The sequence below is a fragment of the Barbatula barbatula genome, assembly GCF_947034865.1.
Source record: "Barbatula barbatula genome assembly, chromosome: 25".
Lineage (NCBI taxonomy): Eukaryota > Metazoa > Chordata > Actinopteri > Cypriniformes > Nemacheilidae > Barbatula > Barbatula barbatula.
The window spans coordinates 10,025,276-10,053,101 of NC_136788.1; the positions used below are offsets into that span (position 1 = coordinate 10,025,276).

A 27,826-nucleotide genomic window follows, 5' to 3' on the forward strand; every position below is an offset into this window, starting at 1 on the left:
TCCGCTAGATAATGAATTTGATGAGAGCAACAAATATTTTCCAGCTATTGTTTCTAATGTTGACATTACACAAATATTTGTTCACCCAAGTTGTGGGTTTTATGAGATGAGATAAAAAACTGTGTACTGTGAAATAAAGCAGAGGTAACGCGTCTCTCCGCTGCGTTGTTTTCACAGGAAGCGCTCGAAAACAAAGAGTGCTAGTGTAGTCCAATTTATGCATGAATTTTTTATCGCTCCAGTCACTTGCAAGCTCACAACTTTGATTCAGTCTTAACACAAATTCATATCTTATTCACTTGCTTTGTGATCTGAAACAGTCAAAAAACATTAGTGTATCATTAATGTACAGCTAACTTTTTTTTTCTGTAGGAAAACAATGCATTACTTCCACAACTGGCTTTTGACACTACCAAAATAAAACATGTTTATTCAACACCCAATACACAAATATATGCACACTGATGGGCCTAATTGATTCTGAAAAAACGAAATTAAAGGTATATAAGATGTTTGTGTACAATAAAATATGAGGAGTCAGTACGAGGAGTCTGAGTAATCTATGTGTTCATGGGCAGCAAGCGCACGCTCGCACCTGCAGACACTTTATCAAAGTGCATGCAAATTTTTACAGCATTGTGGAAACACAGAGGATGTATTATATAATTAGTTTCTAGTGGGACCACTTATGTCAAGCCTCTGTATTTATTCAGGGGGTGAGCGTGCTGTTTCTTTCACACATAACGTCTGCACCCCAACTGTTTTCTTATCAAGCTTCCAATATATTTTTGTCAAATATTTCCTTACATGACCCCTTGGTTTGTGTGTTGTCAACTCGATGTGCATAAGCATGCACAGAAATCTAGCCCAAAATAATAATTATGTCATTTCTCAGTTTCAAACCAGTACGACTGCCTGCTTTTGTGAAGTTGTTTTTAAAATTATAGTTAATGGGGATTCGGCTTTTAAGATTCATAGACATAATACATTTGCTGTGTTTGTTTTTAATCAAATTACACAAGTATGATAGACAAAAAAGCAAATCAATCTTAATGTGACTGACTGTTTTTATGACTATGTCTAACATTTTTATGACAGTTTTTATGACACTGTTATGGTGTTTTTCTATTCATTTTGAAACCTTTCCCATTTTGAACGTTCCAGTCTCCATTTACACTAACTGCATAGAACAGAGAGACCAGTAAATTCTTATGTCTACAAAATACTTAAATAAGTATCATTTTGTGTTCACAGGAGAAAGTCCCAATGTGGAAAGCCATAAGGATCAGTTGTCATTTCAGATTTGTCTAAGAAAAGCTAATATTTTATAATTAGCACCCACAACCTGCATTAATATGCAAGTTTTCTTTTTAATAGAAAATTACATCCATCAGCAGTCAGTTCAATGCGCCACCATCTCCTGAACATGCACAAACTCTCTCTCCTGTCTGAAGCTGACGTTTCCAAGGTCATTGCTTCTAATCACCCAACAACCTGCCACTAGATCCCATTCCTACCCATCTCCTTCAAGCCATCTCTCCATCGGTTGTCCTCGCTCTGACCCATATCATCAACTCTTCTCTCACCACTGGAACATTTTCCACAGCTTTTCAGGAGGCCTGTGTAACCCCCTTGCTGTAGTAACCCACTCTTGATCCTGCACTGCTAGGAAACTACAGACCAGTATCCTTCGTTGCAAAAACCCTTGAGTATGTAGCGGCTGACCAGCTCTCCTCACTTGCACAGCAACCAGTCTGGTTTAAAGAGCGGTCATTCCACAGCGACTTCACTGCTCTCAGTCATAGAAGACCTGAGACTGATGAGGGCGGCCTCTAAATCATCTGCACTCATCCTCCTGGATCTATCTGCCGCTTTCGACACGGTCAACCGCCACCTCCTCCTGTCGACCCTCAAGACTTTGGGTGTTTCTGGAACAGCTCTTCGGGGGTATTTCCTTACTCTTATAGGTCATTCAGAGAATCCTGGAGAGATGAGGTCTCTGATTCCCAGCATCTCAGTACAGGGGTATCCCAGGGCTCAGTTCTTGGACCGCCTGCTCTTCTCCATATACACAACGTCCCTAGGTTCTGTCATCCGAAAACATGTATTATCCGACGGTTTATGTGCGCATCTCAGCATGGCTGAACGATATTTCACTCTGGACGAAGAACCATCACCTGCAGCCGAACTTAGCAAAAACTGAACATGAACTTTCCATCCAACTAGGTTCGTCAACCACTACTCCTTCCAGGAAAATTAGACCTTTCCTGTCTGAGCATGCGATGCAAGTTCTTTAGTCCAGACTCTTGTCCTGTCCAGACTGGACTATTGTGATGCTCTACTGGCTGGTCTTCCAGCTTGTAGAACCAGACCTCGCAGTGGTCTTCAACGAGCCAAAGAGAGCGCACGTCACACTCACACTTTCTCCGGATGTGTTCCACAACTCTGGAGCGGTCTCCCTTGTGTCACAAGATCAGCGGATTCTGTAGTTAAGCAGTAAGAATTGGCTAAATAAATATCTCTTCCGTCAACATCTGACCCATTAGTACAGTCTTCTCTACTACTTTCCTATCCCCTCAAAAAAGAAACAAAATAAAAAATGATTCGCGTCGTATACTGTGGCAGGCTAACTGACACCAGTTTTACTTTACCTATGTATTGTTGTTCTTTTGTTGCACAAATTGCTTCTATTGTTTTCCCCTACTTTGTAAGTTGCTTTGGATACAAGCGTCTGCTAAATGACTAAATGTAAATGTGAATGAATATGTAAAGAAGGCAAACTCTGCGATTCCACACTGTGGATCGTGGCATGATAATCCCCAGATGAAGTTGAGTGAGTTCCATCTTGACTTTGGGATCTTGATCGATGGTGCAAAACTTCTCGAGCCACTCCCAAATGTTTTTCCACTAGCCTGTATCCCATTTGTAATGCTGCCGCATAGCACACAAGACACCCACGGCATCAGCAGATGTTTCTGAATTCACTGCCTGGGGTCAGCCCTGACCTATCACATCCATCTAAACTGTGTGACTCGGGCAACATAACTAATCCTTGGGCTGACATTCCGATTTCGATTCCCCGGCCAAAGATATGGAATTAATGCAGGCGCTCGATGAGGAAGACTTGATTATCCTGACACCTGCCCGACAATCACCTTGTCTAATTGTTGAAATGCTCCTCTTCCCCTGACATTATGCATGTGTTTCAGGACATATTCCAGCTGTTGGCTCTCACCTCGGTGCTAGCACCAGCTGCAGGAATAAGGCTCTGTTGCTGTCATTTCCTGGACGCTTCCAAGCAGAATCCGCAGTCCCTCTGTGTCCCAACGAGCCGCAGCCGTCTCGCATTCTGTTTTTCTTTTCACTCTGATACAGATGCCAGATATTTCTCTATTCTGTTCTACATAAAAACTTAATGATAATTTTTACATTTTCTGTTACTGTAGATTTCTTGTCAGTGGGTTGGGATTTAATAGAGATGTTTGTCACTAAAAACTGAGAATTAAAGCAAACAAAAATATTCTGTTATAAAGGAAATGTTCATGATGGTGTTTAATTTCCTGTTGGTTTTATCCAGAGGAAAATCTTATTACTTATATATGACTTTTTCCTAGGTTATGAAACAAGGTTAATTGAAAATCTCAACTTTTTCTCCTGTTTCTTTTTAAATTTATTAGACAGAATAGACGCAGACATGAATGAGACAAGGTTTGTGCAGAGTAAAGATTAGTAATACTAAGTATTAGCCCTTTACAATAAGGTTGTATTTGTTAACATTAGTACTGTAAATGCAAGCTAACATTAAATAACAATTAAGAATATCGTTTCCTATATGGTGTGACAGCAAAAGTTTAGAAATGTATGATTTTATGTTATTTATATTTATAATATAAAATAGCATATGAGAGATTTATCTTCATTAAAGATTGATAAGCTTAAAAAAGGATCATAAAATTCTCGTAGACAATTAATTTGGTGTGTTTAATTTTTAAATCAAATAACACAAATATGATCAACATAAAAAATATGTTTTTATGAATATTATATGATTTTATATGATTCTTTATGGTCCCACCATTGGGCACATGTACAGTATATTTTTCTACAACCCAAATGCTAGAAATGGACATAAACTAATGTAACCATTGATCCGCACGCAAATGCAGTACTCGGTCACTGAAACCGAACTTGTCAGATAACTCCTGCCAGGGTGAAGATTTTTTTTAAATTTGCCATATGCTGAGGAATGCGTGCCAACAGGGCTTTATGTTTAGGGTTATATTGCCACTTGTTGGTTTGGCATGAAATTCCACAGTGCTCTATAGCATGTTTTGCGTTTCTGTGTGGATTCAGGGTTTTTTTAAACGATGAAGAATGTGGACTACGCTGCAGAAGTATTGTTTATTGTTAATTCATAAGTACTGCATTAACTAATGTAGATAAGATTGTAAGGGTTACCATGGCAAGCGTGAGTTTGGCACTTAATGTTTAAAAATTGTGTACAGGGCAGCTCAACATTTTTGAAAGTCTTGCAAGATTTTCATGAGAAATTAATTCATATTAAAATCATAGATGTTCAATTGCAGACTTTAATAACCTGACAAATCTGAGCACAGTCTAGGGTAAGAAAATGAAAACGAGACATTTTCAGGAGAAATATCCGAGAAGCAGGAGCCATCAGCAAACATCTCATTTAATCTAACAACCATCTATGAGAAATCTTTTTTTATGGGAAATTTACTTTAATGATCATCTTGTTGTCAATGCTCAAGAAGCATAACAGATTTCACAGAATAAATGTGTATTTTAGGCTGCTAATTTCATATGCAGTCAGTTTGCAGTTATAGTTGGATTGTCACTGTGCTTGTACAAGTTAAATTTTAATTATGATACAAACATGAATTAAACATAAATTTAGCCTGGATTTGTTCCAAAGAGCGTTGTTTCTCAGAGATCTTGTCCTGTGTGTAAGAACTTTATTGTACGATGAACATCACATAAATTAGCTGAATGCAAAGCTATACCTCCAGGTGTCTGAACAGAACATATACAGTATACAGTCTCATCTTGTTATCCTGGTCTTCAATGTGCTGTTTACAAAATAGCATCATGATCTGTGATAAGCTTGCTCGCCCTCCAACAGCGGGACTTGTTTACACAGCACCTGCTTTCGTGTTCCTGAACCTGCCAGAACGTTTGAGAATATAAAGGCAGGCATGCTGCGTATTCTTTCTTCCTAAATATCAAAATGTCTTTCTGATAACCTTCCTTTCATAAGATACAGCCACGGGGCACAAACCGAGATAAACAGCATCCTTCTCTCATTTACCCTGAGAAAAGACTGGGCTTGATCCGCCCACTGTATTCAGCAGATGCCTTTTATCCACAGCGGAAAACCGTTCTGAAATCAATATTACTTTAATAGTCGCAGATATTTGGAGGGCCAAATTGCATGTAATTAAAAGCAAGCGGGATAAAGAGTAAACAGCACACAAGACTGAGGAAAGCTGTGGATGTTTTTTTAGTTAAGCTTGAATAAAGAAATAGTCTTTATTCTTTAAAGTCTTCACAAGCAGATGATAAATTGTTAATTGAATACAGTGAGATTTTTCGTTATACGATTTAAGTCGGAATGTATGGCCTGTTATAAAATAACTACATTTGTGAAAGGCCGAAGAATCACAACCTCTATCCGTACCGGCAGACAAATTCCAACCGGCTATCTTGTTATAAAATGCCAACATAGAGTGACTGATATTTATTGTCAATTTTCCAATGGCATGTTTGCCAATAACAGCAATTACTGTGGTTGAGCCTTTCTGTTTTTCATTTTGTTTATAATCTCATGTATATTGTGTTTTTATTGCCCTTCTATGCTATTTGTATGTTTTTGGTTTGCTGAAGGCTTTGCTGTTTCATCTTGCTGTTGTTTTCTTGCATTTTTATTATGTATTTTTAGTTATTATTACAGATTGGCATGTGCTATCATGCCCACAACCGTGTAGCACAGTACAGGTGATGTAAGGTTGTGGAAACATGGACGACTTTGTCTTTCAAAAGCAATTACCCAAGAACACCTTCTTTCATCTGACCACAAAGAAAAACTTGTACCTTTCGAAATGTCTTAGAACTACATGGGTATCATAGCAACCAAGAGCAGGAAGACATGCAAACCACATAATGGAAAGTGCAGGTCAGTGCAATGTTGATGTATTGAATATAGTATATATACTGTATATATTACTGCTGTCAAATGAACACATTCTTTCTGAGGCTACATTTTTTAATGTCTCTTTACATAATAATGACTTAATTGTTTTCTTTTGGGGATAATTCCTCAGCCAAAAAACAGTGATTTGAAATATTATCATGTTTGAAATTTGCAAAACAGAGTGACAAAAATAAAGGGTGTCTAATAATTATGATTTAAGGCAAAAACAAAAAATGAATGTGGAAATGTGGAGTTACAAGGTTTCAAAAGGAGAGCAGCGATACACAGTACTTTATATATGTGTGATCTTTGGTTCCATATTAGTGGCTTCATTTGCTTACAGGTGACAAAATTAAGTCAATGGAGTTAATTTCAATTACTTTGTATTACAAATTCTCAGATTCACTTCTCATTTCTGTTGTCACAACGTTTGCTATTCAAACACCATACGGCAGAGTCGGTCTAACCTCTGCAAACTCCAAATTTCCCCAGTGTCCACCATCTTGTAACATACTCCCTACACGTGACCTCAGGCACTGATGTAACCCCCGGCAACAATCCAAATCCTGTGAGTGACACCTCAGCCACACTCACTGAACAGTGAAATCTTAAGGATCAGATTAGAATCTAAAAGCCTTGGGTTCTGGTGGGTTTAGATGCAGCGGCACCAAAGCTCAGATGAAAAGCCACCCACCTTACCTGCACAACCACCAACCCCCCCACGCCAACACCCAAGCGCATTCTTACCGTCGACACATGCTGGGCTGGCTCTGGTGGTGCCTGCAATCTGGCCCTTCCTGCAGGCACACCGGGCTGTCTGCCGGGCAATGGTCCTCCTTGGCTGACTGCTGTCCCTGTCCAGGGTCACGATTTCACACGTCCCTGCTGCCAGCTGACCTGGATGAAGGACACAGGGTTAAGACAAATGTCAGCCGGGAAGTCAATACCACCGGGATAATGATAATCTAGATTTTTTCCACCAGTGGTGCCTTTTTTCTCTAAGATGCCACGGTGCAAGGGTGGTTGCCAGGGTATCGCTATGTGGTGCTTGAATGTTCGGAGAGGTTTTCACACATTACTGTTGCTATGGTGTTTTGGGTGGTTGCTTACTGTCCTGTGTCAAACACATCTCCACCCATAAGTCTCTATGATACCGTGGTCTGTTTTTATATGGCTTGGCCGCCTCTTTTCATAACTGATTTTTTTTCACCCATTTTATTGTATGGCAGGGAAAGACTGCTTAGAAAATGAATGGTTCACCTCTACCAAACAAGCCACATGATTTGAAGTCAAATTCATATTTATAGGACACAGTGCAATTAAGGCATTTAAATATATATACTGTAAATATTGTATGTATATACTGTATGTATATATTTTACAAGCAATCCCATTTATAAAATGCTGGACTATTTTAACCCATTGTTGGTTTTGTCCTTTTTGACCTAATGTTTGATTGAAAATAACCTCTTTTTAGATATGATGTTTTATTATATATCAGTAGCAATATAATATTTCAATATTCTATTACATTATATCATATTAATTATATTTTATTATTTTATATTATTATCTTTATATCGTTAAGACATTTATTATTATTATTATTATTATTGATAAGTTATTAGATTCAGTTTGTTTCATTGATAAAATCAATATAGATGTTTTCATCGGACACACACACCTGGCCCTGTGTTTGATTATCCGTCTGACTAGTAATATAACAATTTATTGTATATTTAATTTATATAAATTTAATTTATACTAATACTTTAATCTATATTCATTGTATAAAATCACAACTACTCAACAATTACTGATTCTTTGCAGAGGTCTACCGGAACTTAAGTATGGGCAACAAAAGGTTTGTTTATATTATTGCTGCTTAAAGTGTCTATATTTATTATTTATGAATAGTTATCTATTATTGTGTATACATACAGATAAAGATGTCTCTACATTAAAACCTCTTTAATGCCCTTCGTAACCATTAACACACAATCACGGTGAAACGCATCCCATGCTTCTTTTTCACCTGTACCTAGTACAACTCACAATTACAGATGTTGTATGTGTATATATAGATTCTTCTGTTTTTATCCATTTTATTGATACTGTAGGCGCTTGGGCAAATGATGAGAATCAAACCTGTATATCTTTTATGAGCACCACACCACACCGTGTTTAAAGCACACATACCCCTAACCTCTTACAGCTTTGACAGGATAAATGGATTTTTATGCTGCTGAGCTGTTAGTTTCCCTACTAATATTGTAGACTGAGGCATCACCCTTGTTAGTAGACTGATGGGGCCCAAGATCTGCTGAACCTGCACACAGCAGCCATTGTTCAATGTTCTCCATATTATCCTGCACCTGCATAAACAGTAATCTATATACGCAGCCTCATCAAGCCAGTGCAATATGCTGGATGTGGACCCGTGACAGTGAATCATGTCTATGCTGTGACGTGTCAGCGGAAAAATGCTTGATGCATCAGGGTGGCCGGCAGATCTTCCACAAACCCGCTGTAAGTCCAAACAGATGGCTAGGAAAGCACCGTACAACCTCCTGACAGGGCGGTTATGTTAGGTGATGATTAATCCAGATTTTCACCAGGACGCTTCGGTGCCCCCTAAGCCCCCCAAACTCCCCCCAGCCACAAGACATGGTTTATGTATATAATTAGTTCATCCTATGCCAAGCTTTCAACAGGCAGTCTATCACAATCATTATAATCACTTTCCTATTGCCTTCAAAACAAAAAGCATATAAATCTAAATGCATCTGTTGAATGTGAACAGTACTGGACTCTATTTGGAATATATCTACATTGTTTTACTTCAGCAGCGGAAGGACTCATGTCATATCTATTTTTCATAAATATTAATACATGTTTACAGTGTCCACTACTGTCATGTTTTCTTTGTTCACCAAAAGTGATTTAGCTCTTAATTATGATTTTCTACGCCGTCTCTGATCCTTGTAATTAAACGTTCTTACTGTTTACTGCTCCGGTAACTGGTTGAGCATGGCACTGCTAAAGTCAAGACCACAGGTTATATTTTCTGAGAAGTTGCACATTCATTAAAACATGAAGCTGGAGTACGCCATAAGTTGCTTTCGATTGCTTTGGATATTTTTCTGCGTGTATTTGTGGCAATAAAATGTATTGAGGTACTGTAGTGTTCTCATGTGAGATTTTTCCTCCATCAAGCTCTTTTATCTCGAAACGATCAAAGAAAATTGGATTGCTCATAATATGATCCCTTTAAACTCTGAACTACACTGCTGATTTGCTACAGGAAGCCAAACCTCCTGGTATGCAATTAGAAAAATGTTACAAATTATATTGCTGTTATACTTGTACACCGAACTATACTCTGCTATTGCTCTTTACTGAGCATTTACTGTATTAAATCTTAAAATTCTGCAGGTTGATGGCTCATGATGGATTGCAGAAGCATCTTGGCTTCATACGGTGGCCAGTCTGGATTATTGACATGTAAAATGACCTGAGTGTTTGTATATGTATCAAGCTCGAGTTTGATCTTCGGTGTGTGAAACTGTTAAGCTGATCAAACATGCATGAGCTCCAACAAAACAGTGATGGATGATGCTTCGACTGCTGCGTCAATACGAAAGCTAGTGAACAGTAACAGACGCATGGAAGGCAGTTTGGTTTGAGTATGTTTTCTATGTAAACATATAAATACAGGAAAGAATTCATGAAAAGAATTGAATGGACATACTTTTCCTGGAACCAACAATGGTGGTACCCATTGACTTCTATTGAACGGTCACAAAACCACCGTTGTTCAGTTATCAACATTCTTCAAAATATCTTCTTTCTGTTGTGTCATACAGGTTTATTATGTCAAGGAAGTGTGTAAATGATGACAGAATTAACTATCACTTTAATGTTAAATCAATTTTGAGAATAACCAAATTAACGTTGATTCAGACATAAGATCAATAATCTTGGATTTGTCTCTTCTCTACCACCAATTTTTCAAAAAAAATTTTTTGCCCCTCATCCAATACTGAGAAGGAAAATTACTACAGTACTCATAAGGCTTAACCCAAAGATCACAAAATAAAATCTGTAGAAAATATCTCCAGGCGGCCCTTGTTGTAAACTACAGTACTCTTGTCATAAAGACCAAGAGAGAACTTTCAATTCAATCTATTTTAGGTATCTGAGGTTTCTTGAGCGCTTCAGTCATTACCGGAACATTTTCAAGAGATGATTTGATTTTTTTGTCTATGTCTCTCTTTTCTCTCGTCTCCAGACATCATTTCTCACTGTCTCCCTTTCTCTTGCAAAATGAAATCTCAGCATTCCCGTGCGTTACAGAAATCACAAGGCATTCCCCCAATGACTGTTCCGATGTGCGTCCGCCAGCTTGCTGTGTCTTTAAAGGCTCTGAATTTGAATAAATCTTTGAATAAAGTTAAATCATTGATTTGACGGCGCAGACACTTTGCGGTTACATCATCATGCATTGTGATGTGAGCGACTCGCAGGAAATGAGTGCATGTGGGTGGAAACCCCTTATTATCAAAGTAGCGCTGAATTGAGGAGTGTGTTCTTCAAAATAAGCCATCTGCTTTGTCAGGCAGATTCAACAAAGTTATCTCCTCGCTCGTCCTTTAGTGTTCGACAACACCCACCCACTCACTCTCTCTCTTTCTCCACAGTGCCCCAGAGGGTCAGCCCCACTCCGAGCTGAAGGAAAGAGCCTCACCATTCATCTCCAACTTCAGCCCCAAATAGGCCGTAATGACTGGGTTCTGATATGCGCTGAAGAGAGAGAGTCCATGGAGTCATTCATGGAGCCTAATCAGCATTCCAGAAGCAAATCTGGCTCTGCAGTGCCTGAATACAGACTATGAGTGCCCCTCCTTTAATATCTCACTCATGCGTTCTGCCCTGCCGTGGTTTTCTGACAATCCCAACACTGTCTCTTTGCGGTTTTCCGACATACCAGTACGAGACGTTGTTAAGATCTTCTGAAGCTCTAGAGGAGAAGGCGTAAGGTTACTGGGGTGGATTTTTTACCCAGGACAAAATTCTGAGAAATACACTTTTGCAAAAGTCTCTCTCCTAATCCTCATTAGTATCTGCAGGATACACAGAAATGATCGAAATATCACAAATGTGCATATTGCAGTATGTATATCGCAATGGTTTGCAATAACTGGATGATTTTAATACTTTGAAAAGTATGGTTAAAGAGACTATTCTGTCATCATCATTTATTCACCATCATGTCATTCAAAGCCTGTTTATTTCTCCTGTGAAGCACAAAAGAAGATATTTTGAGAAAGGTTTCAGTGGTTTTGTGTCAATACAATGGAAGTCAAAATTAAAGCCAAAATGTCCCAGAAATGGTCTGCGGAGTATCAAGGTCCTGCCCATCTTTCCAATCACATACAATTCGACTTCCCACCCCCTCTGTTATGACCACTTATAACTGACCAAACTTATTAGAAAAATGAACACATGAACATAGATCAGCGTTATAGGAACAAACTAAAACGACAGAAACCAGATGTGGCAAAAATGTATTTCAATTGTAATAAAAAACTTGTTTGCCTAATACCATGTGTTTACAAAGAGATCATATTGCATAATCTATGTCCAATATCATGCGGCACAAGTACCTGGGAGAAATGACTGAGATATAAAAGATGGGGTAACATGCTGTTTCATGCATTCTGACTTCTTGACACTGTTAAACATGCTGGCTTAACAAGGTCAACTTGTTAAAAAACTATTTGGACGTATGACTTAATATTTCTGTGCTTGATACAGTACCCCAGCACTCCAACTTGTCTCTGAATGTTTTTTATCATTTTTATATTTTTATAGTCTGGATACCTGTTCCGTAAAAGGGATCCTGTTCCTTTTATTGGCCATTCTCCTGGAAACCACGCCTACGTGCGAGCGCTGGGACATCTTTTACTAGATGCCGTAATAGGGGTGTCCTTGACTAAGGATTTTCATAGTTGAATCAGAATTGCCACGTCTTGCCTATAGTCGACTGATAGTCGAATCGCACACGTGCGTGTTTGTGCGCGTGCATGTGGGGACGGCACCAGGTGGTTAACAAGGGTACAGCGCAACATTGATGCCCTAAAAAAATAAAAATGTACAGGATTTGTTTAGAACAGAATATACCTTTATAATAAATCAAAATAAAGTTATGTGGAAAATAAATGTGTTTAGGTCAAATTTCTGAAACGCAGGGGACCATATTCAAAACACAAGCCACAAATAGTAATATTAATGGACATTTTTCTTAAACCTAACAATGCTGTGCCATACAATACTAGACCAGATCTCGCCTCAACTATTTTTCAAACTACTTGATAATAATGATTCATCTTTTACATCGAATCTTTGACTATTCAGGGTCACACCTATGACGGACATGAACTGCACGATGTAAGTCATTGTAACTTTACTCATATGTAAGTGTTTTGTTGGCAATCGGTGTGTACATGCATAATGTAACAACACAAAGGGATAATGCGATGATGTATTGTATGTTCGTGCTGTAGTTAAGTCCCCCTTGCCTGCCTACAGCAGCTTGTCTTTTTCCGGAAATAATTGTACAGTTGTATCTCCCTTTTAGAAATTTGATCAAACTAAATACTCTTTGAAGATACGAAGTTTGCAATACTACTCTATAGGTACTCAAGATTAATATGAGATTTGCAGAAACTGTGTGTTACCCCATCTTTAAAGAGACCTCATTTATGATTTTTCTATAGTTCAACGAGCAAAACCAATTGATTCCTGATAAGATCTCAATGAAACCCAGATAACTGCTGATGGAGCTTAATCCAAATGCCTAGTGTCCAAGGAGAGTTACAACTAAGTAATACTGTATAGCCTACTGTCTCAAGAAAGCTGAGATCTACCTTGCCGCTGCCTCTTTTTCCATTTTCCGCTTCCTGTTTTTCTCTACCTCCCACGAGTCAGGGTAAACAATCATTATAGCATACAAGTGTTGGAATTCTTCATAAGAAAATGCTATTAAACACACAGAATACGAGATTGAGGTATTAATAAACCGACACACTGTGCGATCGCTGCCATTATGACACCATTAATGCCGCGAGAACGGGAGCGAACGCTTCTCTAACGGTCGCGAGGTTACAACGCTCTGATAAGCCTCCGCCTTGTTCGCATTGTTCTAAAACGCCTCTAAGTGCCGCAGCTCAGGCGTGTTAAGTGCCGCAGCTCTTGATAGATTATACGCCCTCCCTGTCTGTTTAAATAGCCCCGCTGACAGTGAAATGTCTGATTCATCTCCAGCCTCTCTGAGCTCTCTCCCCAGGATCTCCTGTATGCTTCAGTCCATACTCCACTGCATGCGTTTTAGGGATGAAAGAGCTGCCAACCAAGCATCTCGGAGATGGAGAGTAGTTGCCCGCGCTGATCTAAAATTCAAAAGCTCTCCTTTACAGCCTGTCAGAGAAGTGATGGAGTGAAAAGGGAGTCTATCATCAGGGGACCGATGCTGGACTCAACCAGCGCGCTCCACCACGCTTCATTCATATGCCAAGATCGTTCGTCGCGATTTTTTAACGGGAGGCTTTATGCTGCACTTATTGCATTACAAAGCCAGTCAATTGGCTACGGATGACTATGGAATGTTTTCATTAAGGGACGCCGCTGACAACAAAAGCATGTCGAAATAATACAATGTTCAGAGACAGAGGGAATTCTTAATAAGACATTTAGGAAATTGTGTAGCTGTGACTGTAAAGATGATATGTAAGGTAGTATATGTGCTATAATAACAGATACAATTTTTGTCAAGTAAATGTTTTATGATGCAAAAAAATATGTTTAAAAAGTTGAGCGGATCGAAGAGAAGTTTATTTTTTTTATTTGATGACCCTTGAATTTTATCACAGTTTTGATGTTTCTTGTCATGCTGTCAGTCTTTCACATCGCTGTTTGATGACTTTGTCACTCCTGAGGTTTGATTTTGTGTAAATTCAACAGACATCAGACTGGAATGGCCACAATACATCTAGAAATGCTGATTAAATTAAAATCTGGAATGGATTTTTGTGGCGGTACACAATGTCATTTTTAGGGATCAGATTAAAAAATAACAAGTGCAGTGTACTGTAAAGTTGTTATATCATAAAAACAGCACAGTCTAAGTTTGCAGTCAGGTCAAATACCAGAAATGCCCAATATTAGACAAAACAAAGAGGATGAAAGTGTAGAAAGATCTCAAGAGCAAGAACAAAGGTGGCAATTAGTTTGTATGCAGTGGTGAAAATGATTCACAGTGGGGGACTGGTTTGAGACATTTTATTATTTTTAAACCACAGATAAAAAATCTCACTCTATTAAATGTGCATAGTGTTTGGATGCCATTTCATGGATAAAAGATGGAAGTCCGCTCTGTCACCCCTAGTAATTCACTCCCTGGACACCGTCTCTCCACGTCCCTCCATTTCCAGCCCTGTGTTTTCAAGCAGGTTCATAATTTTAGCGATGGTTGATCTAGGTTGGACTTCTTTTAGAGTCTCTAAAGAGATTGAACCTAATGCTGGGTCATGCTGGCTGGCCTCTGAGCACAGCAGGCAGCCAAAATCGTGGCTTTAAAAGTCCAATCATAGCAAAAAAAGCCCCCACCATGCAAAGCCCAACTTTAAGACATTTGCTCGTTCGGACGCCTGGGGAATGTTTTAAACTAATTTATTTAGAATACTTGAAACTTATGCAGAAAACTTTAAGAGTGTTACAAAACCCCGCTGAAACCACAGTCTTCCGCTTTGTTAATCAGGCCATGGTTTGAGTCCGGTGCTCATCCTCCTTCAAGCTTTTTCCATCAATTAGCAACTGCCGGGAGACTTCAGGTGGTTATGGTAATGGACGTTTTGGCCAACTTTTTTTTGTTTTTAATGCAGGGCCAATTTGAATTGCTTAAAACTAAAAGCAGCATTCTGTGAGTGTTTTTTCGGCCTACTGCTGAACTCTGATTGGTCGGGGTGATTTTCCATCGAGGTCATGGAGCCTTCATAAACAGATAATGATTAAAACAGGCTTACTATTTTTGTGTCTCCCTTTGGATGTACTTAAATACAAAAAGGAACATCAAAAATATAAAAAGAGGCACACAATGTCTCTAATTTATTATATATTCCTCAAAAGCCATGGATAGCTTAAAGGTAATGCAAAACATTTATAGAATTTACAGCCTGTTTTTTCCTATAGTCTAATTAATTTCAGTCACTGGACAAAAATAGGATTGGATACATCATAAAATGTGGCCACGAGTATGTTTATCCAAAACCGAATGCAAGACTGCAGGAACTTCTACCTGATTAACCTCAAGCAATTTGGAGAATACTTTTTGATCATGGAGATCATTGGTTAAATCTCAAAATATTTTGAACACATCACATGATTATTTAAACTACTAAATGGCAAAGAGTTGAGCAGGAGTGTCTTAATTGGGAAGCACTTCACGAGTGTGTATTATGAAAGTAATAAATAATAATATGGTTTATGATGACCTCAATGTAATAAAATTGAGAGATACAATATAAAACGCAGCACATTTAGCAGATTTAGCTTTTATCCAAATCAACCGATTTGCATTTAGTCCATGCATTATGGAAATTGAATGCGCTTACCAGTTTACCTCCAAGAACACTTTAAATAGTTCACCCAAAAAATAATCATTTCATTATTTACTCACCATCATGTCAATCCAAACCTTTATGAGTTTTTTTATTTTGCAGAACACAAAAAATATATATTTTGAAGAACGTTGGTAACCAAACAACATTGGACCCCATTAACCTCCATTGTATGGGTACAAAGGTGAATAAATGATGAAAGATATATAAAGCTGTAGGAAAGTGTGAGTAGAGGTTTAAGGTATAATATTATATACCTAACATAGCAACGCTTGATCTATAGGACATGAAAGACCTTAGGGCCGATGACTCCTGCTGCTCTCTGTATCACTATGCTGGAGGTCAGTGCACTGTTCCTTGGCACTTTGTGAGAAGCAAACCCATGCATCCTCCAATTATTTTCTTAAAAGCCCAGTTACTGTGGCAACCAGGCCAACATGTGTTGTTTGCCATGGCGGCAGGCCAACTCAAACCTTTATGCTGTTCAAAGCTAGCTCACACGTAATGGCACTCATGGTTCTTACTAATGCTCAATCTAACATCTCTACTAATGTCCTACACATAGGACTGTGTACACAACTTGCGATAGCTCCATCAGGTCACGCAGAAGACAAATGAAAGTCTTAAACGTAAAGTCATGATCTCCAAGGGCTTTCAACCAAAACTCACTTCCGACTTGTCTTCATTATGTGTAAAGGTCAGTATTCTGAATAAGAAAGTCCTACGATATTGAAAAATGATGATCCTGTCCTACGGCTAATAGGAATGCATTAGTCACCGGTCATGAACACGTCTGAACTTTTTTGACTCTGTGCATTATGCCGAGACGCGCATAGCATGGATCAATTTTATGAGGCTGAATTTCCTTTTCCCTGAGCAAACTGGAGACAAAACATGTCTTTATACGTTCTACCTATCTTTAAGTGAATCACAGCATATTGTCACAATTGTCCAATCCAAGTTTTACAGGAACTAAACTTACAATGGAAAAGATAAAGCTTCAACGCTGTTTTGATATAACGCCTGTTTTGATATCCGCAATTTGCTGTCTCAGTCGGTGTTGTTCTCTCACATTATCTTAGTCTCAGTTGTCTCCATTCAGACCAGGTGAAAGGATATTTTCATCTATTAGAAACTGAGATGAGTTACAGGGGAGTAAGTGAATTATATGAATAACGCCACAGTATCTCCTTGAGTTCATAAATGGAATAACAATACAAACAATTGGCCCTTGGTTTGCCCCAGCTGGATTAAGTGCTTGCTATTGAGAACTACATCAAATGTTATGCCTTCTTTATCAGATCTGCTAGCATCCGGCATATTGCTGTATTGATGCTGCACTAAAACAAATAAAAAAATCATAAATCTTTTATTTATGATATATGAGATGCATCATATTCTCAAACAAGGATCAAAAGGAAATTAGAATAGGAATATTTTATAACAGATTGAATTGTTTTAAATGAACAATTATCGGTTATAAACTACAAGCTGTTATTTCTAGAGTTGATTTTGATGTTATGTCCGTTGCGCATCATAACACGTAACTCCAACAATACACTGTAAAATGTTGCCCTGCATTTTCACAATTCATTAAATCGCGACATGAAATGTTTGGTGAATGGCTTACCTTCTCTGAAAAAATGCGCTTGAATGAAGAAGATAAGGAAAAAGCACACCGCCGCTCCCGCTAGCGCCCACGCCACTCGAAGATGCTGCATCTTTTCGAAGATCTGAGCGATGCGCTTAAAACGCCAAATCCATCCCGACCGAACGCGGCATTGCTTTAATAAACAATCCCCTATGATGAGCGGGCTGCGTGCACGCTTTCCGCGACAGGTTTCCCTTCAGTAAGATGAAAGTTAAATGCACGAGACTTTCATCTGGCACTTTTTGCCCCATCAAGAGAAAAAAGACACCAACCGTTGCATAGTCTCACTCGCAGGTGCTGCCAAAATAAAGAGCAGGGTCTTTATGCAAAAACCACCCGCAGCCAACGATAGACCCCGCTCCGTTGCGTCGGGAGAGACCGAACTTGCGTGTACAACTCAAAACAGACACGAATGCGCTCCTCACGCGCTCACCGCCGTCTGCATTTCATTGAGTTTCAGACAGTCACTACGCGCCCCGTGCGTCTTCACCGCGTGTCGCACATCCACAAACAAGTCAGAATTTCGCAAAAGTGGAGGAAAATACCTCAGACAGGTGCAGTCTCGTGTTGGGGGTTTTCTATACTGCATCGTTCTGTTGACCTCCTAGGGGAAACTGTGCGGACGCATCCCCAAAAAGCGCGTATCGTCTGGAGTCTCGAGCGGCTCCTGTTTAACTGAGACTGCGTGTTTGCGCGCGAGTTTATCTCGCTTAAAAATCAACGTCATCGCAGTTTAAACTGTCAATCATCGGACGATTCCCCTCCGAGAGAGCGAGACGCGGCTACAATATGCCAACGTGCTCTTATTGCAAAAAATACAGTGTGTCACCCAAAATTCATTTAGATGATATGGTCTTCTCAGATTAAATTCAAGGAATGTTTTTACCCCCACATAAACTGAGCATTTTCAACTATTGTAGTTTTTGGGTTTTATTTGTTGTAAAACCACAGTAACAACAATTTGACCATGGCCTCATCGCCAAAATAAACATAGTATAATAAACAACGTCTCTAGACTTAAACAATGCCCAAATCTTCACAAATACATGATTAAATCGAGTCACATAAATCACATTTAGTTTGCCATTTAGAAAGCCCCGAGTTTAAACAGTCGTCAAATTCAGATGCATGATATTGCACTGTGAAGATGATGACATGTACAGTATACGCTGTTTTTATAGAGATTTACAAACACAAACCTAACTGAATATGTAGTGTTAGAAAGAATAAGCATTTAATGCATAGATGTATTCCAGTTGGAAACCATTAGATGTGTATTTTACTTCTTATTATTTTTGCCTCTTGGAAAGCTCTTCTCCATCCAGTAATGGATAGGTTTTTGGTCTGTGTCACGATCATCTAATTAATAAAGGTCTATTTAATGCATATATTCAGATCCATGAGTAATCCATTTTCTTTGCCGTTAATGCCACTTTTCATTTTACCCCCAAGTGCAGCTGTCTACACATGACATCTCATCACATTCTCATATTGTTCTCACGTACTCCGAGCTTCAGTGGAAGAATGGCAATCAATCAGCGGGGACCCAATTAAATATGTTCAGAATTCCGCACCACTGCAAAGTCAAGCTGCTACTGAAATATCCTTGCTTATAATAACACGTTCCCCCCTTGTTGCCAATATATCTCCTACAGATCTAGTCTTTCTCTCCATTTCCATCTTGTCCGAGGGGAATATTTATATTTGACTCTGCAGTGTTACTGTATGGAAATACAGCCTCCAATTCATTAAGCTTGGTTTTTACTTATTTACTTTTTAGAGTTGCTTTTATTTCACAATTACGGCAACAGCTCGGAAAAGATACGAAAGTAATATCGGTGTGGTATGGCAATCCGTTGCATGCAATGAAAATCCTGGTCTGTTGGTAATAGGTTTCTATAGAAACAAAATAAACTACAGACCTAAACCCAATTGTGTTTTCTTTTCTTGGTATATAAAATGTACATTTATTCCCTATAGGAGTTAATTCCCACAATACGTATCTGCGAAATACAGCAGTTCTTAAAAATCGTATGTTTCGAAAACAAATAGGAATATTTAATTCTGAAATATTTTCAGATGACAGCACTCTAAGTGAAAATATTTGACAACAGCATGAAAGGCATAGTTCAACAAAAATGGAAAATTATTCTTTGTTTGTTCACCCTCACGTTGTTCAAAACCTGTATGATCTTTTTGAGAAAGGAGATATTTTGAGAAATGTCTCAAACGTTGTTTTGTGTCCAAACAATGGGAGTCATTGGGGGCCAGTGTTGTTTGCTCAACAACGTTTTCTAAATCTTTAGTGTTCTGCAGAAGAAAGAAAAGTCATACAGGTTTGGACTGACATGAGGGCGAGTAAGTGATGAAATATAAATCTTTTTGGGCAAACTATTCTAACTAACTATGTAAACAGTGTGAATTGTATATAACTGCTCACAACTCACTACAAACCTCAAGCTAACCCGAAAACTCAACGTTTCAATTCGTGGGCTTAATCTTGCGGATCGATGCAGGGACAAGCCACTGTTTGCCTTTTTATCTAAATCCCTTTTCCTGATTTGAAATCAGAAATCCATTTGTTCAGAGGACTTCTAAAAGAGATTAAAAGCACATCAGCCCTAAACTTTAGATTTTTCATGCTAATGAAATGTACACCGAATTAATTTTTGCTATAGACAAAAAACATATCTTCCCATGACGGCGTTTGCTAATGAATACATAACAGAATGACTAGTTCTTATTCAAATCAAACAGATATGATGGTAAAGTGCAGATGTGAGATGCTCTAACAGGTGTTCTAACCACAGGATCATCTGGCTCGACGTGTGAACCTTCATTTTAATTCAGCATGATTAGTAAAGTCAGATTTACATCCAACGCAGAATAACATAAACGACAAAAAAACATGTAAAAAAGGATAAAATTGCTACATCCACCCCCACCCGACGGCGCATTCTTGTTACAGTTTGGGTTGTGCAATCCAATTTGGATGAATCCCATTAAATGTGACATCCGCCTTCACAACACATTCACAAATACCACAATGTGCATTCCAACAATATTTTTTTCCGTTCTCAAGACGTGTCGATTCATACGCATTCAAATCTCAAAATCTTGTCTAATCTGGTCCCTGGAACCATACAGTATGTAATTAAAACCACATTCTAGACCGGCAACCGCATCCTTTGAAATGAGCGGGTGTTAGCAAGGTGTTCCTGCTCGCAGAGGTAATCAGAGAGGATTAAGTCTCACATTCTCACTCCCAGACAGCTGGAAAAGGAACCCTGATGGTAAAGATCCCAATCAAAGAGAGGTGGGAAACTTGTGACAAGTACAGATGCGTTGAGTGATAAGTAGGCATGTACTCTCAATCACTAGCCTGCCCACAAAGACTTCGCAATCAATCTACGCCGTCTCGTTTGGGCCGGATGTGTGCGTTCGTGTGTGTTGCAAAGAGAAGTGGGTAATAGTGCGTTGTATTGCTGTACGGCCATATTTAATGTCAATATTAACTGTCTCAAACAGCAGCGCCTTGATCTGTTTGAAACCGCTGGCCCACAATGCTATGCAGAGGTCAAATAACTGTTCTGACAGCTCAGAAGTTCTTCTGGTTTCCCATGACCTAGAATATTTTGTAGGGCTGTCAAATTATTAATTGCATCTAGAATAAAAGTTTTTGTTTACATGTTAGTATGTAAATTCACACATTTCGTTAATATTACTTGTGAGGGCCGTTCACATGATAACGATAACTATAAAAAATATAAACTTCTTAATTCAGGAGAGTAGCGGGGTTCACACCATAACTAGAACAATAAAGATACAGAGAACGATATAGTTGGGATCACTTTAAGAAAAATCATTCCCAGCTGATGAACGATTAACCATACTGTCAGACAGTTTCTGGGGGACTATTGGTGATTGCTACGAGGTCAGAAAGCGCTGTGTTTACGATGGGATATTATATAAGCTTATGAGTCTAAGCAAGCTGGCAAAATATATTCTTTACATCCCGGAAATGAGCGCACCTTCGTCCTTCGGAGAGAGCATCCAGACTTTGCTGTCATATTTTGCAGAAAAGACGTTCGGGAATAGAAACAAAAGCATCAGCAGCAGGTCATCTACATTAATTTTAGTGACTGGGAATACTTAAAATAAACATAACGTTATCGCTATCGTCGGAAATATAGTTATAGTTATTGTTATAATGTGAACGGCTGTTTAAGCAGAAACTACAAGGTGCTGGCATAACACTGTGCTCAAAACAACAGTTTGACATAACAGTTCCTCACGAACCAAAGTTCAAGTCATAGTCACCCATCATCACTTCATTCCACCTTCCCTGTGCTACAGACATTTCTAGAATGTTCTGACAGTGACAATTGGAAAATATTTTTTTAATATGTGAACGTTTGTACATCTTTTATTTATTTGCAATCATTAATTATATAAGCTCAAAATTTACTCAAGTTAAAATGATGCTACATGAAAATAAATATTACCACAATAATAGTGCAAGAACTTTAAAAAGGTTGGCGAAACAACAATTTGTTACACTGTGTAATGTATGTCTGTGTACTGTGCATATTAGTTTTGTATTTTTAGACACAAAAGCATACATGCATATATTTGGGAATTATTTACATAAAATTATTTATATTTACCAGTCATATAAATTACATATAAATGTTTATTGATTTCTTATGTTGCATGTATGTGTACGTGTTTACATCCAAACATTTATTCTGGATACTTTTATTCTGGATACGATTAATCGCGATTAAACGTTTGACAGCTCTAATATTTTGTCAATTGACCGGGACACACCGGGGCACATGTGTTTGTGAAACACGTGCACATGCAAATTTCATTATCGACAGATTTGAAATACGCCATCCACAAAGGCATATATGCGAATCATAAGCAGTTTTTGACTAACGGTTTGGATAAATCATTCAGACAAGGTGTAGTGAGCAAGCGGCAGAGCTTTGAAGGGCTTTCTTAGTAGATTATGAAGTTGTTATACTTTGTCAAAACATTGAAGACTCACGCTCATGCAACCAGGGGACATCACTCAGTGGCACGTTGTGTAAGTCAAAACACGAAGGCCAAACTTCACTCAGATGATTCTATAAGCAATGACTGAAAAAGAGATTGCTTATTAAGTTCTAATATCTTGTAAAGGATTACCGAAATGAAATACAGCTTTGACTGAAATATTGTTTTGGCCAGAGATGTAATCACGAGGAGGCGTTCCGCCGAGGATAACTCCATTTGCTCAAACTGTTGGTGACATTACCTCTAAATTGACTGAGAGGAGAAAAAAGTTAATGCGCTTGTAAGAGATGGGCCACTTTATGAATTTTACAGCCCACAGGTCAGATGGGAATACATTCATTCCATATTCAACGCAGAATTTATACCTGTTCCCTGTCGTTGCTATGCAGGGCACACAGGAACGTTTTCAAGGCGAACCATAAAGCATCTGCCCTTCGGTGCCGTAGATAGGCAAACAATTCTGGAAAGGTTGTGTGCTTGTGTATATGACTGTCGTCTAACAACGAAGAAATTTGTTTGTACAACCATATGTATCTAAGATTACAGAGGACATCTTGGACATTTTAAAAACGTTTTTTTCTTCTAACTACTGTTGAGTTAACTTCTGTTACGGTTCATTGAGCTTAAAGGGATAATTCATTCAAATATGAAGATTCTCTCATCATTTACTCACCCTCGTGTCATTTCAAACCTGTGTGACTTTCCTTCTTCTGCAGAAGGTTTGAAATGACACGAGGGTGAGTAAATGATCGTAAACTATCACTGTAATAAATGTACTTGAAGCGGCCTCCCACCATCTTCCACTTGTACACGCCCCTTTTTGACATCACAACTAGTATAATCCTAGAAATCGGAATTTGCCCACAGTAAAAGCTGCTTAGTTGTTCATGTGGACGGAACACATAATATTTCCAACTCCACTTCACTCCTCTTCATTACAATGCTGTTTCAACTTTCGACCTGATGTTAAAGGAGATTATAAACGAACATGAAATGACTGCGCTCATTATAGGCTAACGCTCACGACGGAGGCGGGGTCGGATGGGTGAGGGATAAAAAGCTAAATAAATGAATAAATAACCAAAATGACCTTGGTGGCAGCCGGCCTCTTTACATTCGACAATTTGTTTTCGGAGAGTGGAAAAAGCATTCCGACGTTGCCGCAAGAGCGATTCTTGAAAGCTTTTCTTAAATTATTTCAGCCACGACGGCATCAGCTGCTTTACATTATTCAAGGCTCACACAATGGCACTTCTGGCACGTATCCTGCTAAATTGAACTTGATTTAGTTAAGCTGGATGAGTTTGAAGCAGAGGATAGAGTGGCCTGCCAGACGGCAGGGAGTTGAGTCACTAACAAACATACTGTGGTGCAAAATAATGTTGACCTTCTGTCTGAAAACATAACCACGCTTTTCGTTTTCAAATCTTATATTTGGAGATGATGAACTGTATCTCTCGGCACGTTTTTTGAGGGAATGAGGTATTTTCTAAAGATTTTTTTCCCTGGGAAAACCTAATATAACACATATTAATAGGATTTGGCTGGGACTATATAGTGCCAATACAATCTAACATTTATTGCTCCTGAGAAAAGGGGCAGAATCAAGAAGCAGGCAGAGATGGAGGAGTACAGAGGTTTTGTTTCCCAGAGCCGGCCAATGAAGCTTAATAAAGCCATGTTTTAAAATGTATGAATGTATCAGTTGGAATTACACCGCTCCAGTTGAATAAATATCTTCAGGGTTCCTCTTCCCCTGTGTCCATTGAATGAGCTCTTGTAAACACTCCATCTCTCCTTCTCGCGCCCCCCTCTCTTTCTCTCCCTCAATAGATTTTGCTGAGAAACAAACGGACTGATTGATCTATCACACACTGGTGTGGAAGTTCAGAAGGTATCTCTGTGTTTGTACAGCGATGGAATGCAGAGATGGAATGCAAAAGATTTGAAGAAGCATCACGCGCAGTTCACTGAACTGTTTCATGTTTGTCGGCTTTATTTGAATAATAGCTCATTCCGTTGTTGAGTTATGAACTTTTCATATTTCCTTCGTTCCTCCACCAGCACAGCTATCAAGCTATTTCTTCCAAATAGTTTATTGTCTCAGCTACGGATCACTGGACCAAATAAATATGCCCATCTGGTTTTGTTTGATTGTCGTCTTTGTTTTATGAAAGGTGCTTTCTTTTTTGAGTTAAAGCTCGCTGTGACCTCGCTGTAAAATAGTGCCTCAGGCGATTAGTATTTTACAAATCTTTTAACAGTTCTTTTTCAAATTCTGTAACTTTGACATTTTCTAAGGTGTACTTTGTGGTGTCTCATCCATGTGTGGATGGTTGTATTTCACTTAAATGAATTGTGCACCAAAAACAGAAGCACTGTGTAGTTCACCCTAAAATTAAAAGAAAAGAAGATATTTTGAACAATGTTGGTAACCGAACAATGGCGGTACTCATTGACTTGCATTGTTTTTTTGTGTCAATACAATTTAAGTAAATGGCTACGGTCGTTGTTGGTTACTCCTAAAAAACCCTGGTTCTGTTTACATTTATTGTACAATATAAACATCCTATTAAACATCATATTCTGTTGCACAGAAGATAAAAGTCAAGTTTAGGTGAGGGTGAGCGACTGATGACATGGTGAACTGTGCCTTTCACTACAAACTTTCAGTAGATCTATAGTCTATTAATCTTGTTTTTATTTTAAAATAATTGCAATATCATTTTGCAGTACTCTCAACAACAATAAGAGGAGTTAGACTTGACTCAGGTTATAGATATTTAAGAGGCCCACTAACCGCTCGGCCCATCACAGAAGCTCCTCATTCTCTTCTGACTCTATGCTAAATACCCATTGCAATAATACCCTGCAATTCTTTATTCTTTAAATGTTAGCATGGTCAAAGGGAACTCCAATATTGCTTAAGCAGTTTAAAAGAGATGCTTCTTATATCAGTCTTTTGACGCCTGCTTTAAAAAGACGCTTTGAGTCTTCACACACCTGTGCTTTTTGTACTCACATTTAGGATAGAGTGTGTGCATGTGCAGCGCAGTCACATTAGAACTAACATATAAAAAACGATAAATTGGCCGCTTTCATTCGAGTACTTTATCATGAGCAACTTAAAGGCGCATAGTGCATAATGAGCCTGTAGGTCAAGAGCCACTTGCATTTGGTTGATCATCTCACCCATTTCACAGCTTGATTATTCGAAGTCAGATAATGGTGGAATGAGATTAAAGGCTAAATCACATCTGCTTTGGAAAAATGCCACCCGGTTGCCTTTTCAAAGTTCTATTATTTAGTTTTTTCGACTCGCCACACCACATAATCGATATATAATGAATTCTGTGTATTAATAATATGAGGCCTATGTCGTGCAGAGAAATGGCTGTTTGAACTGGGTTTGGAGCATTATGGGCCCTGTGGTGAGAAAGCAAATGTTGTTTTTAGAGTAGCATTTGTAAGAACAGGTGGAACGTCTCCAAGCGTGCAGTGAGTTACGCACTCTAATGTGCCGCAAGCTTTTAAAGGATAAATAATGGGACAAATACTGGAATTGTTGCTCTTAATGAAATTATTTTCCTGTCTCGAAAGCTCAAAATCAAGAACCCTAAAACCTTTCGGGGGTAAATTGGCGCGCAAATGGCATTCGCTGCAGAACGATCAATAAAGGCTTCCATTTGCTGGCCTGTCTGAGGATGAGCTAAAGATTTTAATGTACTCTGGTCAATATGCGATAGGACTAAGAAAAGTAGCACAGCCCATCTGAAAGTATTATGCTAAAGGCTACAGTGGGATTTGGGTTTATGCTTCACGAAATGCGACATCCTTTGAAAAAACTGATTAAGGGCTTTTGTCCGTTTGCCGAAAGGCCACAGGGGAGGAAGTGTCTGTTTTTTGCTGTGTCCTCTAACTAAATGCAATGCTATAGATGAAATCAATAGGACAACACAATGCTAATGAAGACTAGGCGGTGAGAGAGGCTGAAGACCGTGGGGCTTGACTCTTTGGTCCCCAAACACCAGACTGTTAATCTAGTCACATTAAGGGGTTGAATATCTATATCTATCTATCTATCTATCTATCTATCTATCTATCTATCTATCTATCTATCTATCTATCTAGGTGTGGGGCATAAATTAACATGTTGACATTTAATAAAATACCTGTCTGTATGAGTCTACGAAAAATAAGTGATTCTCAGCCTATCTATCTATCTATCTATCTATCTATCTATCTATCCATCTATCCATATAGTCAACAGTATCTGTTTATCTAGTCTACAGTATTTGTCTCTGATATCTCACGTGAAATGCCCAAACTCGATTGTAACGCACAATTGCATTACAGTCAGGAATGCATTAAAGATTTAGTAGAAGATAAAGCTATCGCCACTTACCGCAGTACAGGATCAGCAGACCGCTCAACAGAAACACAACCCAGAAAGTTGAGGACATCGTCCCCCATGGATGCCTCTGTACACTCTTCTTCCTAAAGGGCGAAGCCATCAAAGGCAGTCCCTTTAAAGTCTCAATTCTCCAGCCAAATTAACCTCCAATCGGACTCATATAGCCAGCAGCTATTCATACGGCGTCGCAAAGTTGAAGAAATGAAGGAGAAGCGCCGTCAACGTGTCTGTGAGAATCTCGCGGTGGAGCGGGAGACAGTAGATGATCGCGACCAAAGACTGATCCCTCTATTCACGTTTGTTTGCATCACACAATAACGCGTTCGAGGGTTTTCGCGTAAAGATAATCCACAAGATAGCCTACGTAGGGAAGTTGTGACGAAATAAACTGCGAAGAGAGTTCGTTTTTTTATTGTTGTGCTATTTTCGATCATAATAAAGCCGAATTTTGACTTTTTGACTGGAATATCTATTCTGCGGCATGTTTTGCTCTTTGTTATTTAGTATACACAACATTACATACCGATAGTTGTGGTGGACGCGTCTGGATTCAGCACCTCCAACAGCGGACAGCGACACAACATTTAAACAGACATGAGAGAAAATGAAAATCTGAGATTTAGCACTTATGAAAAATGCCTTTCATAGTATCCCAAAGCGTTTGAATTGACGTGAATCATTTTTCAAAGTATCATCAATATGAGGCAGATAATTGTCACTTTCTCAGCTGGTCTGTGATCCGTCAGCCCCTGGCACTGCGGGCTCCTTTTGGGGAAGTCTGGTTTTCCAATGCCGTCTTTCACGTGAGAGAT

At 38.8% G+C, this 27,826-nt stretch overlaps 1 protein-coding gene across 2 annotated transcripts in view; it reads right to left on the bottom strand.

The window, feature by feature from the left end:
- Positions 1-27,304, bottom strand: part of tafa5b (TAFA chemokine like family member 5b) — a 33,791-nt gene extending 6,487 nt beyond the window's left edge. Inside the window, exons 1-2 of one of the 2 annotated variants that reach the window (XM_079450867.1) lie at positions 17,519-18,216; positions 6,959-7,108 (exon numbers count right to left, since the gene is read on the bottom strand). In XM_079450867.1, the coding sequence (XP_079306993.1) occupies positions 6,959-7,108; positions 17,519-17,609 (241 nt within the window). In that variant the 5' untranslated portion in view covers positions 17,610-18,216. Of the gene's footprint in view, positions 1-6,958; positions 7,109-17,518; positions 18,217-27,005 lie in introns of those variants that run through there. The other variant, XM_079450868.1, reaches the window with a different exon arrangement.
- Positions 27,305-27,826: the final 522 nt, after the last annotated feature.